The 15,520-nt window shown below is 48.0% G+C and overlaps 6 protein-coding genes and 1 non-coding gene across 7 annotated transcripts; 5 read left to right on the top strand and 2 right to left on the bottom strand.

Moving 5' to 3' along the window:
• The first annotated feature begins 38 nt into the window (after positions 1-38).
• On the top strand, positions 39-2,045 carry BKA55DRAFT_4415 (uncharacterized protein). Its single transcript, XM_046186059.1, has 2 exons — positions 39-550; positions 666-2,045. Exons 1-2 carry the CDS (start codon positions 239-241, stop codon positions 1,584-1,586), a joined length of 1,233 nt encoding a protein of 410 aa, XP_046056067.1. The 5' UTR covers positions 39-238; the 3' UTR covers positions 1,587-2,045.
• A 1,233-nt stretch (positions 2,046-3,278) lies between these two features.
• On the top strand, positions 3,279-4,253 carry BKA55DRAFT_682387 (uncharacterized protein; the record flags this gene model as incomplete). The annotated part of the gene is made up of 1 exon (XM_046198333.1): positions 3,279-4,253. The coding sequence occupies one exon, from the start codon at positions 3,279-3,281 to the stop codon at positions 4,251-4,253; it is 975 nt and encodes a 324-aa protein (XP_046056068.1).
• A 989-nt stretch (positions 4,254-5,242) lies between these two features.
• On the bottom strand, positions 5,243-5,349 carry BKA55DRAFT_t31. The gene has a single exon. It is a non-coding gene; the product is annotated as a tRNA-Pro (tRNA).
• A 475-nt stretch (positions 5,350-5,824) lies between these two features.
• Positions 5,825-7,409, bottom strand: BKA55DRAFT_548218 (Bromodomain-containing protein). The gene is made up of 3 exons (XM_046191105.1): positions 7,331-7,409; positions 7,145-7,269; positions 5,825-7,090 (listed from the first exon to the last, which is right to left on the bottom strand). Exons 1-3 carry the CDS (start codon positions 7,341-7,343, stop codon positions 6,038-6,040), a joined length of 1,191 nt encoding a protein of 396 aa, XP_046056069.1. The 5' UTR covers positions 7,344-7,409; the 3' UTR covers positions 5,825-6,037.
• Positions 7,410-7,719: 310 nt separating this feature from the next.
• On the top strand, positions 7,720-9,226 carry BKA55DRAFT_531957 (repair protein Rad1/Rec1/Rad17-domain-containing protein; the record flags this gene model as incomplete). The annotated part of the gene is made up of 4 exons (XM_046189270.1): positions 7,720-7,858; positions 7,908-7,962; positions 8,199-8,368; positions 8,460-9,226. 4 exons carry the CDS (start codon positions 7,720-7,722, stop codon positions 9,224-9,226), a joined length of 1,131 nt encoding a protein of 376 aa, XP_046056070.1.
• A 172-nt stretch (positions 9,227-9,398) lies between these two features.
• BKA55DRAFT_548222 (uncharacterized protein) lies at positions 9,399-10,223 on the top strand. Its single transcript, XM_046191106.1, has one exon. It carries the CDS (start codon positions 9,655-9,657, stop codon positions 9,943-9,945), a length of 291 nt encoding a protein of 96 aa, XP_046056071.1. The 5' UTR covers positions 9,399-9,654; the 3' UTR covers positions 9,946-10,223.
• A 1,976-nt stretch (positions 10,224-12,199) lies between these two features.
• BKA55DRAFT_682391 (uncharacterized protein) lies at positions 12,200-15,304 on the top strand (the record flags this gene model as incomplete). Its single annotated transcript, XM_046198334.1, has 2 exons — positions 12,200-14,474; positions 15,102-15,304. 2 exons carry the CDS (start codon positions 12,200-12,202, stop codon positions 15,302-15,304), a joined length of 2,478 nt encoding a protein of 825 aa, XP_046056072.1.
• Positions 15,305-15,520: the final 216 nt, after the last annotated feature.

A 15,520-nucleotide genomic window follows, 5' to 3' on the forward strand; every position in this document is an offset into this window, starting at 1 on the left:
AGCTATAGAGCTCACCAACAAGAGCTGGTCCATTCATAATGCTAGAGTTTTGGGCTCTTTCGATTAGTCTAAGGTGTTGTAGCTCTGTACATAACTTGTCTTGGTTTAGTGCCTCATGCTGCTGCAGCTCACTCACAGCTAATCTACTGTCCCTCTCTCGATTGACTTTGACCAATTCACTCACTTCTTTCATCTCACATTCTCTATTTTCATTTCTTTTATCTTTACTCATCTCACAATGAAGCCCGGTGCGTCTCTCCGTCTTAGAGCCCTTCGACAGGTTACACCCAGTAACCGTTTGTCTCTCCCCGCTTCGGCGAGATGGCAACATTCCCGGGCCATGTCAACAGTTGTTGACTTTCATCCTCGACCTTCGCAACCGCCGCCTCCTCCGGCTGGAGCTAATGAAGCGGTTGAGAAGCAGAGGGCCGAGAAGAGAAAGCAGATTCTGAGAGAGGCTGTTACGGCGACTCAGGTTCGACATGACTGGACCAAGGAGGAGATTGCGGCCATTTACTACCAGCCTGCCCTTGAGCTAGCATACCAAGCTGTAAGCACATCTCTTCTAATTTGATCGTGATTGTGACTGCTGTTGTCGTTCAATGTTGACCTCAATTGATGGACATATCTTACGGAGAAACACCATGACTAACACAAACTCTTAGAGCACCGTACACCGTCGATGGCACAACCCCGCCGAAGTGCAACTCTGCACTTTGATGAACATCAAGACAGGCGGTTGCACCGAAGACTGCTCCTACTGCGCCCAATCCACCCGTTACCAAGAAGGCACAAAGGTTCCCGCTAAGAGAGTCGAGAGCGTCGAAAGCGTACTAGCAGCTGCGCGAACAGCCAAAGAGAAGGGAAGCACCCGGTTCTGCATGGGCGCCGCATGGAGAGATATGCGTGGTCGCAAGAACAGTTTGAAGAACATCAAGGCTATGGTTGAGGGTGTTAAGGGTATGGGTATGGAGGTCTGCGTGACGCTGGGTATGATCGATGCAGAGCAGGCAAAGGAGCTCAAGGCCGCGGGCCTCACGGCGTACAACCACAACGTCGACACTAGTCGTGAGTTCTACCCGTCTGTTATTACAACACGCAGCTACGACGAGCGATTACAGACGCTGAGCCACGTGCGCGACGCGGGTATCAAGGTGTGCTCAGGTGGAATTCTCGGTCTTGGTGAGAGCAGCGAAGATCGCGTTGGTCTTCTTCACACCGTTTCAACACTCCCAAGTCACCCGGAGAGCTTCCCTGTCAACGCACTGGTTCCCATCAAGGGCACGCCGCTGGGCGATCGACCCATGGTTGAGTTCACGAGCATGTTGCGAACTATCGCCACGGCTCGTATCATCATGCCCTCGACCATCATCCGCATTGCAGCGGGTCGCAAGACCATGTCGGAGGAGAAGCAGGCCTTGTGCTTCATGGCGGGTGCGAATGCTATCTTTACGGGCGAGAAGATGCTCACGACTGAGTGTAATGGCTGGGATGAGGACGCAGCCATGTTTGGACGATGGGGTCTTGAGCCCATGAAGAGCTTTGACAAGTCTCCCCAGCCCGCGCCTGAAGTTCGAGTTCTGTAACAGTCAAAATTGCTTAAATTGAGTCAAGTTTCAGCACACCATCCCCCCATGTAAAACTGCTATCGAAGTTTATCATGCCGGCCCACACCGGCTTGGTTCCGGTCGTGAGAATGACAAAAAAGCAAGGTTCAGTGATAACCGAGGGAGCGGATAGAACGCGATATCACATCACGTTAGCAGAGGCGCATGAGATGGAGATAACGAGGATAATCAAGAGATGTAGTGGAGCTAAAAGAATCATTCTCTGCGCGTGACTCGCGGATTTCTGGGTTTGTTAGGCCAATCTCGTGACGACCTACCACGAGAACAGTGATTAGTTAGTGTTGATGATCAGATTTACAGACGATTTCAAGTTTGAGTATTCGTAAAGATGTCATTTTCACTTTGACTTGAAGATATGCAATTGTACGTGTTCAGCAGATGGGGTGTATAAAAGTGCACCGAGTAGAAAGCGTCGAGTAACAACTGTTGCACTTTGTGTGACAAACCCTCATTGTATCAGGTAGACACAAAGATATATATCCCTCAAATCGTAAACATGATGGATAAATACTAGATTCTTGGTGACGTTTCTATTTAATGCCTGCAACATCATTCGCCCAAGCGTTGAAACGAACAGGTTACACGCACTTCACGGACAAGGGAATCAATGGCCAACGAATGACCAAGTGGCAGACTAGAATAAATATGCATAGGCCATGTATTAAGAGATCTAACAGCAACAACAGAAAACAAACAACAAACCAACTGCTACACAAATCTAATAGGTTCGTTCTTTGTAGTAGCAGAATTGCTGACCGTAGACCGCTTACACTTCCTTACACACCCTCAACTACACTACACCACACCCTGAGAGTTGAGCTTTAATCCAGGCGCATTAGGTCCCGGCCTCAGAATAAACCTCTGCCTATCAAGTGGCCCTTCTATGTCCTGTAGGCTCCCGATGGGGGATGCTATTGGCACCACTCAAGCCTGCTTCTGGTCCCTGGGCTGGGCTGCCCTGGCCTACTAAAGACCTTAGCCTGACCCTGAGCCTGGCACCAAGCCAAGATGGAAGGAGGGGCGCCAGACAAGAAAAAAGAACCCGCCGCCGCCTGAAAAAAGATGGAGGGTCTGTTCCCGACGCCGGGGAGTTAGAGTCTTGTCTTTCTTATCCAATGCATTAAATGCATGCCAATACATGAGCATACCGTCCATCACATATTAACTTGTCACTTCCCTCCCTTGTCTCACGAATAACTCTCTCCTCTTTTCTCTCTCACGGTGGAATCTACACTCCGGTTACTATCAGGGTCCTTTGAGAGTCTGCTAAACTTGTAGCAAGTTACCCATCGTATCTCTCGTTTGTCGCAAAAGCCTCTTCGGCCTTGCCGTTCCTTGCCTGATTCCACCCCCGCCGAGAACGCCCGAACATACAAATCCCACTGCGCAGCCTGGTTTTGAAATCCTCACTTGGACTTTTCATCCTTCCTGGCTGCCAACCTTATCTTACTTGATCCTCAGCAATACGTGTCACACTGCTGCCTCGTACAAAGGACTATCGACAACACAACACAACCGAGATTACGTGGCCGACCATATTTCCACTATCAACTTTTTCGAGCGACGACAATCATACAACAAATTAAAGCCTCTTCAACAAACCTCGACTTATTTTAACCCGTCCGACATCGGCCTTGCCTTATCAACATCATGAAGGGCCGTCCCGTTGATCAGCTCGTTTACGAGTGCATGTTCCCACGTCCCAAGAGCAACGACCCTCAGAACTTCCACGCTCTGCTCCAACGCAACCTGATCCCAGAGGTTCGCCAGGAAACCCACGCTTTTTACGGCCACCTCGACACACAGGAAGCCAAGTACCCCGGCCTCGACTACACTCACCATACCCATCGCATTCGTCTCTCTCGCTGGCCATGGCACAGACGACTCTTCCGCGCCTTTGACAGCCTCAAGCTTACCGGCGCCGAAATCGCAGGTTTGACCAAGTGGGAGGGAACAAAATGGGCCAAGGAAAAGTACGAGAAGGAGCAGGGATATGTTATTCATGACACCACCGCCGACGGCTTCCCTGACTGGGCCGATATCGAACACCTGCCCCGCGCCAACCGAGGTCATTCTGTTGAGGTCGAAGGCGTTGCTATTGACGATTTGTACAACGAAATGATGGAGGTCGAGAGCGAGGACGAGCTGGATAGTGTAGGTGTCGAACTGAACGAGCGCCTTAGGGATGGTGTTGCGAGACGTGACGCTGGAGACACTTCAGCTGTTCTTGACGAGGAATGGGAGCAGTGGCTAAAGAACGCCATTGAATCTGGCGAAATCAACTACTTGAACGAGCACATCTTTCACGATAGCGACACTGTCCCTGCCGCTCTCTTCCCTCCAGGCTTGCTCAGCACTGCTCGAGCTGGCCAGTGGCATGAGATTCCTGAATCTCTTCACCGCATCCTCCGCCGCACACTGCAGTCAGAGGACCCTAATCGTCCCCAACAGACGCAGATGCAGACACAACCACAGACATCGAGCCTGCGCTCTACCTCCTCCCTGCGGCGCCACGTGATTGACAACCGGCAGTGGCGTACCCCATGGACACGTCGCACCTTTTCAGATCTCCGTCTGCCTGTTGGCGATGCTAGTTCAGGACGAGCGGATAATTCCAATGCTTGAATATCAAGCTAGGAAAAAACGAAACGAAAATAAAAGAAAAAAATCACAAGAAAGGAAAAGCAGTTGTTCTTTACGAATTATACCCTCTTGGCTTCATCACTTTTTCGGTGAAGCCTTTTTATCCGACACAGCGATCAGACACACGCACGCCCGGCCTCATCATTGGGGCACGGAACCCGCAGCCTCAAATGCAAGCATGCCCAATGTTTCATCCCTGTCTCTGCTCAGACATCCAAGGGTAGACGACGAGCGACCGACCATACGAGACACACAAGACATCCATTACTTTTTTGCATTTTCTTTGTTTGCCTATCCACATTATGGATAATGGTGTCTGGCGATTGGGAAACAGTATACGGGGAAATAACTGTATGATTTTATGGGAATTGAACATTATGGATCTGGTTGATAGAATGTTTGTTGCTTGACAATCGATTCGATTGGTAAGGAGAGAGGCGGTTTCCGATCTGGTTCTCTTCGCCTTGGTGCTTGTGCTGGTCACATTTGAATCATACGGGCTTTTTGATAGATAGCCAGCGACTTATACCTGTTTATAAATGGTTTTCTATGTTAATTAAGTCCGCAATGTGAATGTTATAACTGTGATCTATGAAATATGGTACTTCTAAGCTTTGATCTCATGCGTCTAAGGACTACTTAACCTACAGAGGAAGTGTTTTCTCCAACGAAGATGATATCCCACACTCAAGCTCCAAGTATACTTACGCCAAGTCAAATGTATTACAGGAGTGATCTAGGTAACTGCTATCGTGCCACCAGAATTACCACTGAACATGTCACAAGGCTGGTTGGACCCATTCTTCACTTCACCATCACCACCGGTCCATACAGATATCAAATCGAAGACTCTACAGCATTAGCTACCTCAAAGTATCTCACGAGCTTGATTGAACTTGATGTTTTGAAAAAGTGAAAAAGTGAAAAAGAACAAGAATCTCACTGAAAATTGGTGAGATGGGCAAAAGAAAGGGCCTGACCGGGGATTGAACCCGGGACCTCTCGCAAACTTTAGTCCTCTGTTGAGAACTGAGATGTCAATCCCGAAGCAAGAATCATACCGCTAGACCATCAGGCCGGACACTAGATCCTAGTCATTTGTTAGTTCTCGTGTCCCAAAATTTGATCTATAAATGCAGCGATATCAGGCGCAAGACATGAGAATTGTTGAATTACAGGCTGGATTTCTGTATGAGACCGACGAAACAGTTGCTTTGATAGGAGAAATCTCTTGAATGATAGGAGTATGGCCAGTATCCCCCCCTTCTGCTAGGGGCTTCCCGTCATTGCTGTGTAACACCAACGTGGGCAACGAGAATCGCAATATGCAGCAAGCCTGGCTTATCGCTATCATGCTGTGCCTCGTTCATTCGGAAGATTTATTATGTTATCAAAGAGGAGTTGGTCTATGATATTTAAACTCCGATCGAAAGGATACTCTGGTGTGTATCGTTGTGCACTCTGTTTCTTACTCCGGTTTACAGAGGATTGGGCAAATCTCCCCAACTCGGCTCATTCACGATGCTAGGGAGACTAGACAGACGTATCACATACCACAACATTAAGATAGCCACTTAACATAAAACATGGTATTCATTACACTGCTACCAGAATCCAAAACGCCTCGCTAACATTAACCCTTTACCCACCCAGATAAATTATTAAAAACACTCCAATAGCTACTCCTCCGCCGTGTTCCCCGAAGATCTCCGAAGTGTGATGCGGATGCGATTCCCTTGTTTTGGTTTACTAGCTGGACGAGAGCTCTATCTCTCAGGCTCCAGATGCGACCACTCAGGAATCGCCTTGATCTGCTGCCACATGTACTTTTCGAGCTTGTTTGCCGACTTTGCATAGGGAGTGCTCTCGTTATTGTACTTCCTGCAGTTGTCGAAAACAAGCTTGGCATCTTTGATAAAATCTTCAGGTGTGAGATACTGATCCGCCTCAAGTTTGCTCTCCATCGTACTAAGATCCATAGGCTCCTTGATAACGTCATAGTAATCGGCCACATCATCGCGGTTAACAGGCACGAGGAATGGCCAGGCTGAGTTGTGATTCTGTAGATCGTTGAGTAAATGAAGAAGCTGGTTGTAGTTGGGTCCATGACGAGGTTGGCGGGCAAGCTCGTCCATATCAGGAGACCACCCTGATGCTCGAATGGCAGGAATATCGAGAGGGTTGATCTGGGTGATTCCATTCTTCCACTCCTTCGGCGGAGCGTGGATATTGTGCGATTTGGAGTAAGCGCGGATCTTGGCTTGGACGCATTCTTTCTGCTTAAGGAGCATGCGACCCATTTCGAGATATCGAATCCGCGGCAGCATTGAGCACTGCATAATCGTACCACCTTCGTAATCCTTGATGTAGCCCATCCAGACTTTCTTGTCGAGAGTGATTTCTTTTGTGAAACCTTGCTTTTTGAAGTAACCAATAGCGTAGTTGTCGGCATAAGTAAGGAAATGCATCACGTCGCTTGTCGCCTTGACATAATCCTTCAAGTGCGACATCAGATGGGCACCGTATCCCTTGACTTGCTGGTCAGAACTAATGGCACAGAAAACAATCTCGGCGAAACGGCGGCCCTTGAATGGGCGATATGTGATTCCTCCGACAACTTCAAGAGGCTTTTTGACGATGGCAATGGATAAGTGTGTTCGGTCGTAAACTAGTCGCGCAATATAATCCTTAGGCATTTTGGGAAGTTGTTTTTGAAAGATACACTTGAGTCCGGTTAAGATGATGAGTGATTCGCGCTCGTTGTCGTTGTTGACTACTCGGAATTCGATTTCGCCATTGCGCTCTTCGATGACGGCGGGCTATAGTAACGATGATGAGCGCATATAAGTGTGAGATCTTATGGATAAACTTACCTTTTCAGGGAATGGGATTCTCTTAATCTCCGGTTTCTTCTCTGGAGGCTCAGCGGAGTCATCTTGCTTGATGCGCTTCGATGGGGTAGGAGACGATGGCTCCTCCTCGGCTTTGCGCTTGCCGTCTAAATGGGATCTTGTGAGTAATTTCATCGTTGTCGCGGCCTCGTAATTGACAAGACTTACTCTCTTCTGACATGATCGCAACAGTAGAACTGTAGGATTCTTCAACTTTGAAGGGTATTTAGGGAGCAAGTGAGTTATGATAGAATGGAGTATCATGACAGCGGAGTGAAGCGCGTCGAGAATGTCCGTGCACTGCTTATGTCATTCAATATGGGGACCTTTAGTTTGAGGCAGGAGCTGACAGGGGTATATGCCACTAAACCCTATTTGTCTATGGACACGATGCGCCATCGTAAGCTCATGAAGCTTCCCCAGAGCATCTCCTAACACAGCAGTTTGTCAAGTCAACACATTCACCTCAACTCCTTTACCGCGACACGTCAATTCCTCGCGATAAAACATTCTTCGCCCTCTCAAACCACAATCCATTCTTCTTTCCAATTTAGCCTATGGATTCTTCGCTGCCTGAGGTCTGGCAAGCTGCTGCTGGCAGTCCCTTCTTCCCCTCTGTGAGCAAAGGAAGCCAGTTCTGGGTCGCCTTTTCCTTGCTGTTCCTTGGATTCTCCCTGACCGGCGTCTTTGCCCTGAGTAAGTGTCACAGACTATTATATCTTTTCTGCCTGCTGACTGATTCCAGACCGCACAATCGTCAACGTTCCCGTACTAGGCATTCCAGCTTCTATCGCCATTGCGTACGTTTTCCATCGACCATCCATCATCTTCTCAATTACTTACTTTCGACAGTTTCGGAGTGGTCTATATGTTCTGTGCGGTCGGAGTCTACGTCTAAGATACCCAAAAGTCCTCATTTCGATCGGTTTCGTGTAAAATAGTTGGAGCAATCAAGATAAGACGCTACTACAGGCGCCTATTGCTTTTCTGCCAGTTTTCGTACTTTTATCCACATCTTTTCCTCAATCTACCACAGTCGCAATCTCGAAATGGCTCCAGACGCTCAGCCAATCTTCCGCGCGGTTGCGACTTCGACAAGGCCACTGTATCAACTTCTCAGATGCATCAACTTTGCACCCAGAGTTCATGTTCAAATTACAGAGGATGGTGTTCGTTTCGCTGCTGACCATGCACGGGTGATGCAAGGTCAGTCTGACAGCTATCCTTAGGATAGACCACAATTGACAATCATCAGGAGTTGCATTTCTCGATAAAGCTCTCTTCTCATCATATACAGCCAATCTGCCTGCTCAGGATGGTGACAATCCACCTGAGCTTCCCAATTTTCAACTTTCTTTATCTTCTGTTCTCGAAGTACTTCAAATATTTGGAGCCGTAGACGTAGCCACACGGGCTCAAAAAGCAGACCAGGATCCTTATCGCAGCAATCTTCGGAACTACCGGCCTGATGCTTTCAGCAACCAAACTCTTGGTATTTCTGGCACCTGTACTCTGCAGTATGGCCAGGAGGGGGATCCATTTAAGATCACCATCGAGGAGTCTGGCGTTAAAACAACAGCGTCATTGACAACCTATCTACCAGAAATACCTGATGATATTCCATTCGACCGCAATGATCTGGCCTTCAAAATCATTATGCAATCCCGAACACTACTCGATTCTCTTGCGGAGATTTCCCCAACAGCCCCGACGAAATTAACAATCACAACCACTAAAATCTCGCCATTTCTATCTCTTGCTGGTGTCGGAGATCTTGGAAGTTCTGGAGTAGACTTCGCTCGTGGAAGAGACCTTCTCGAAACCTTCAATATCCAGGAACGCTGGTCGCAGGCCTACAAGTTTGACTTTATCAAGAATTCAACAGAAGCAATGCGAATTGCCACTAAGGTTAGTTTACGAGGGGATGGTCAGGGGGTACTGAGTCTGCAATTCATGGTAGATATTGAAGGTGGTAAGCGAAGCTTTTTGGACTTTCGGTTCGTTCCATTCATCTCGCACGATGAGGATGATGATGAGGCAGAAGAGGCTGGTGAAGCTGACTAGATAAATTGACTGGAAAAGTTCTTCATACAAGGACGTTAATATGAAGAAATTGCCTCACCCAACCACTCATGTCTCACTTGCCTTTTTTGACTGCTACCTGTCCTGTCTTGCTACTGGTTAGTTGTGAAACCTTTTTGGAAACCCCTTGTCTCCCTTGATCCACCAACGGAATGCAGCATGAAGCAATCTGGAACATCCCCTACGTCGAAGCTATCGTGACCGGAATGAAGGATCCAGCCTCCTCTGGCATCATTACATCTATCGCAGAATCTGTGTCTGCGATGCTGTATTGAAAAAGGGGCCTCATCCCACCTGTTAATCTATGTTCAGCTTCTTCAACATATTTCATATTTCAACTCCATCGTTATCTTCAGTCCCATCATCATCTGCCAAACCTGCTGAGCAGAGTGACACTTTTTCTTTTCACCATGAGTCAGTGCAAAGAGATCAAAATTATCATGTCCTCTAAGCCATTCACCACAAACACCACCGCCACCACCAAGAACATCAGAAAGACCTCGTGTCATGACTGTTTATTCGGCCCTCTCAAGTCATGGGCAAAGACGAGATTTGGAAAGAAGCCTACATATGTTGAGCTGGATGACGGCTTTGAGCCTTTACTCGATGAGAAGAGAGCACCTATGCCTACCTATGCGGTATCCAAGATCATGCGCATCGCTATACCACGAACGATTAAACGACACAACCGTCTGCCTTGAGGAAAACATACCAACAAAACACTCGATCATGATTCAGCAAATTCTTTTATTCGGTCTTCTAAAGGCTTATTATATGATACGAAAAACACGAAACTAAATATGAGAAACGAGAGACATTTTTATGAATTACAGACGTATGGGAGTACTGCAGGTCGGTTTATTAATATGAGTTATTGGAATTTTATTCTGCAAATGAATTATGGTTATGGAATACATAAAAAGGAGTTTGACGAATTTGCATGGGAATTGGTCTATATTTAGGGTCTTTTGAATATATGGATATTATATTTACATATCATTCTTTATCTTATAACTCAGCCTGCGGGCCAGTCCATGAGAATAGATTGGGGTCCAGCAATGTTGGATCTTGGCCTGTAGCTTCTCGTGATGCCAATCTTGACAACTATATGGAAACCCTGGCAAGAACTTGGGTCCAGTTCTGTTTCATGTGGTAGAAGCCCACTTACACCAGTGTCTGACATGGCTCGGAATATCACTAGTATGAGAGAAATACTTCACTGTGTTCCTATCGCCGGGTGTCCGGGTCCGCGGAGAGCTCGTGCCAATTGTGAGGAATAATCCTGGGAGTTTGCCTTGAGCGTGAGGTTGAGAGGACGGAAACGAATTTACCGAAACATGGATTATGGTTAAATTGGACTCAGCTGAGTTCCGTTGAAGAATATAAACGGATACTGTCCCAGGGATTGACCTTGGTTGTTGGGGGCTATGGTCCTTGAATGCTTAAATTGTTAACAAATATCAGGAAGATAAACATCTTGCATGTACCTACGCCAGGGATCCAAATATAGAGTACTTGTTTCATTGAGTCTCTATTGGCCCCCATGACATGTTCTGCATTATTGAGGCTCAGAAAGTGAATTTTAACTGCCGCGTCCGAGAAAGGCAGGTGCGCCAGGAACGAACAAGGTTATTATCCCATCCATCACAGGCAGGATCGATTCCTCCCGTGGAAGAAGAACCCACCAAATACAACATCACTCCAACTGCGCCACGCTTTGGCTGTCTATCAATTATTCTCTCATTGTGACTTCAAGCTCTTGTCAATTAATCTTCACCGCTGTCTTGACGCAGTCAAATCATTCTGATACGATGCCATGACTCTCCTAATGCAAGAAGCCGTCGGTGGTTCACCGCTCGGAATTGGAATGAAGAAACAATAAACTATCGGATCTAGGTACCCATCGCTAATCGTCCGCCCGTCAATGCACGCGGGAAACTTCCCTTTCCCGTTCTCCACCTGAAGATCAGCATCAGGGCCCGGTAGATCAGCCGTCCATTGCCAAGACAATCATTCGACACGATATAGGCTCCTAAGGCATTTCGAGTTACCGCCGACATCAGAGCTCTCTCTTCAGGTTAGCACTGCAGCCTACCGAGTTCTAAGGGTTACAATGCATACGCAGGCTGACAGGAGGATCGTTTCTACTACTGCATCATCCCGCTCCGCCTGATACCCACTGCTGTGATGTTACAGGACGTCGTGGGCTGTCGACTTGTCTCCGACGTCAAGACACTTTATCCAGACGGGTAGCGACTTTGATGTGTTGTACGGGCTCTTTCCTTGGGTCCGGTTATTCGATATCCGGAACTTGAATGAACCACTGATGATGAGTGAGTGGTTGGGAGTTGTTGCACAAGCTGGATACGATGACCGGGCCAAGACATTCGAAGCAAGACATCTTGTTTCCTGCTTCTCGCAGGCCTGAACGAACAACCCTCAATAGCATCAGCCACGACCAACCAACAGCCAATTAACACGACAGTAGACAATATACAGATTGCCTGTATTGGTAGGACTTTGCTTGCATGCATCTGGGGGCCATTGTTGCTCCACAACACCATGATTGAGGATAGGCTTACAGACAGAAGAAGGATCACACGAGTTCACCAAGAGTCCATTCTCTGAGTGCATCGCACCGTATGCGTCCTGAGGTATATATCTACTGATAAATCCTGCGACATCTGGGCAGTTGAATTGTTTGCAGGCCAAAATCGCACCTGGTTTCCGCATTCGGGTCCGTTGAACTTTAGACCCGTCTAAAGCAGCCTCGAATCCGGCGACACAGAATGAGATCGCATCCACTCATCTAGAGCATATACTTACCAACATTTGCTCGACAAACTCTCTTTCAGCGCACTTCTTTCATATTCTTCTTTCTTTGCTTCTGAACTATGTGAAACCGTTTCTCGAATTCTCTTCGTTCCATCATCTGCCTTTGTCGGGCAAGCCAAGATGCCTGGCTTGATAAGGCGACTTATAACTCCTCAACGGTCACTACCCAATATCCGAGATCGGGATCGTGGTCGCGATCGCCATGAAGACCTCACAGATTCATGCGAGGACTTGAGTTCTTGTTGCGCCAAGAAGTCTTCACAAAGAAAGTCCAACAAGGCCAAGTCACGTCTTCCAGTTCCAAAGAAAGGTGCAACACCTGTTACTATTCAAAGGATACCTGACGTACACCGTGTTGCGAACGCAGCTCCCCCTCTACCAACTCCTCGTTTACGCGCACCATCGATCAGCTCTTCGCGCTGTGAGGGGCGAAACGCTGCCCTTGAGGCTCTCACAGGTAATGATCCCACCAACAGATGGCCTGCACCTGTTCTTTGTCCAAGTGAGCACGGACAAGCCCACCCACATTCCTACCATCACTCCCATTCCTCCCAATCATCTCGGTACCTGCGCCCCCCTCGCTCCAGGAATGGTCCTCTCGGCCCTGTCCATGTAAACGACAATAGCACACACCTAGCAAGAACCTCGCCAAAGACGTCGATTCTTTCTTTGTCGGACCATGGCGCTGATGGTTACGAGGCCGGGCCAACCACCTGGCAGCCTGCCCAGCCCATGTACGACGGTCAAAGCCTTGGCTCGTCATCAGACAGCGTTGACCGTCTATTTCGTGAGACTGATGAAGCGTTCAAAGCTCTTGGATCTGCACTTAGAGAAACCCAACGTGCATCACAGCTATCCGTTTTACCTTCACCACCCTCACCACCAGGAATTCCAAATTTTCACAAACATTCCAAATCCATGCCGCTGCCCACTGGCTTTCAAAAACATTCGAGATGGAGAAGGGAGGATTCGCCTTCGGCTTCATCTCAAAGATCATCTCCAGACAGAAGAACATCAGTGGTGAAGAAACCTCAAAGGAAAAAGCATAGTCTAGTAGGGACTTCATTTTCGAAAGCGGCGATCCGTACGCCAAGATGGACTTTGTCGGAGAATGTGACGGACATTCTCACAGGCCAACGTTTCAGACGCATCGAAGCTGATGAGATGTTAACACCGGATCGCATCGAAGCACTGCGCAAGAAACGAGAGGCTGCCCAGCAATTGGACGACGAGCGCACTACCACTAGGGAACGGTACTCTATCGACTCCGTTCGCAGTGCAGAATCAGATAACTCCGAGACAGACGTTGAGCCATTCCATCTGGACGAATTGGCATCTCGAATTAGAGCGAGACAGGCTTTGGAGAATCCGGCGGTTTCGGTCGAAGTAACGCCTCCTGCCCCAGAATTGACTCCTGATCTGAATATTGTTTCCCGAGACGTTTCGAAACAGGCCTCAGGGGAGGGGGAAGATGAGTCAATTGCGAGTACCAAAGATAAAAGTGACGCTTCGCCAGAGGCCTCACCCCAAGTGCCGGTCAAGAATCCTGCACGTTTCGGTGCAGAGGCTTCACAAAAGCTACCATCGATTCCCGAAGTCATGGTGGCGGCGACAGCGAAAGACGAGGCAAACATTGAGCCTCCGGCCAGCTCACCGGCCACTGAAGCCACTAATATGAAGATGGAAGAGAACGATGAGTACTTCTACCTCAAGAGTACGCCTTATACTCTCACAAAACCATCTTTCCGTCATGGGCCTATCACATTAGCTAAAGCTGAAGTTGGCAAAGGAGTCAAGACCATGGACGACACATTAGACTGGACAGCGTTCCAGATGGCGATCTTGGGAGGAGCCGGAGATTTCCTTCAAGACATGTCGAGCGAGGAGGACACAAAGCAGGTGGAGGAAATCACGTCGTGGTTCGATACGTTTGGCTTTGAGACATATGGGGTGCTGATACCCGAAGACGTGCCAGAGCCAGAACCCGTGGCTGTCTCTGTGTCTGAGCATACGCCGTCAATGAGGTCTTCGGGTCACAGCACTCTCTCGTCGACGCCATCAACCATCGACACGGACATTGACCTGCCGATCCCGGTGGGTGCAGAGTTCCCCTCCGGGTTCTGGAACGCCCCGGCGCCCGGCCAGACTCTCGACAAAGCTAAGTTCTATAACAGCACAGGGCTAAAACGATGGGTTGGCGAAGGACGGCCCAAACGCCCTTCGTCGCACAGCTCGGAAGACAGCCTACCACCGAGCCCGATGATGCCTCTCGTGGTTCATATGGGCGCTGGCGAAGCCGATATTCCGGATACGGTACCGATGGGTTATAACCTAGGGCACGACCTGCCGGACTTTCTGAAGTGGGAGGCGGAAAACGTGTATGCGTCTGAGTTCAGTATATCACCATGAAGGTGATTTATTTTTGTTCTTTTGTTATTTGCGGTTCATTTGGCTGGGATGCCTGATACATCCCATGCATGAGATTCATTTTGACACGTTTACCATATACCAAAGCATTGACGGCGCTGAAAGCATTTATAATAGATGATCAACATATTGATACGAAGTATCACGTTATATAGATGACATAAAGAATTGATGTTTGATGTTTGAGATTCTCCCATGAAATGAAGATTGTATTGTTGGTGTTTATGAGTTTGGAGTAGGGAGTACTGTACACTGATGAGTGAATGTGGCTATAGCCAATCAGTTTCGCAGATTCACATGCAACTCCACACAATGTTTATTCATCTCATGCGACCCTTGCGACAGCATCTCATCAACTCAAGACTCAAGAAGACAGAGAAGAATTAGCGACACAAACGTTACCTATTCTTTTTCTATCACCGAATAAGGATCTGTACAAAGACCTTTCTTTATTTCTACATCACATTCACCAAGTCATCAAAACAAAAGCCCTTTGTTTTCATCACCTCTTTAAACCAAAAACAACTTCACTACCACAACCACAAAGAAACCACAATGCTCAGACGACCTGCAACAACTCTACACATCACCTCAGAAGACGTCGCTTCTTACGAGGACCGCCGTGCTCGTGAAGCCCTCGTCGCAGCACAACAAGCGCGAAGAGCCGCTGCTGTGGCGGCTGCTCAGCAGAGTCAGGCTGATATGGAGGGCGTCCATCAGGTGCTGCAGGAGAGGGAGAGGGATGACGATGTCAGAAGGGTGAGGGATGAGAGGATCGGTGTTTCGAGGAGAAGATGAGTTGAGGCAGTGGTTACGAGTTATGCCTATGATGGGCTTGGGATTGATACAGCCGGTCATGATTCTTAGTTGACCATTTTGCATGATGAATAGATTTGTTCATTCCTATTACTTTTATCGTCTTGTTTATACATATAAAACAGCTCTGCCAGAGCGCTATGTGGCTATTAAGCAAAGCCTGCTTTTTCAAGAACATCAGTATGTTCTCCATACCCA

This window comes from Fusarium redolens, assembly GCF_020744475.1.
Source record: "Fusarium redolens strain MPI-CAGE-AT-0023 chromosome Unknown BKA55scaffold_1, whole genome shotgun sequence".
NCBI classification, from domain to species: domain Eukaryota; kingdom Fungi; phylum Ascomycota; class Sordariomycetes; order Hypocreales; family Nectriaceae; genus Fusarium; species Fusarium redolens.

What these genes read in the sequence shown, in the direction of transcription:
- BKA55DRAFT_4415 (XM_046186059.1), top strand. Translation starts at nt 239, where the DNA reads ATGAAGCCCGGTGCGTCTCTCCGTCTTAGAGCCCTTCGACAGGTTACA. An exon ending in TTGAGCTAGCATACCAAGCT is followed by an intron (nt 551 to 665) that starts GTAAGCACATCT and finishes ACAAACTCTTAG; the next exon opens with AGCACCGTACACCGTCGATG.
- BKA55DRAFT_548218 (XM_046191105.1), bottom strand. An exon ending in GAATCCCATTCCCTGAAAAG is followed by an intron (nt 7,091 to 7,144) that starts GTAAGTTTATCC and finishes TCGTTACTATAG; the next exon opens with CCCGCCGTCATCGAAGAGCG.
- BKA55DRAFT_548222 (XM_046191106.1), top strand. Translation starts at nt 9,655, where the DNA reads ATGAGTCAGTGCAAAGAGATCAAAATTATCATGTCCTCTAAGCCATTC.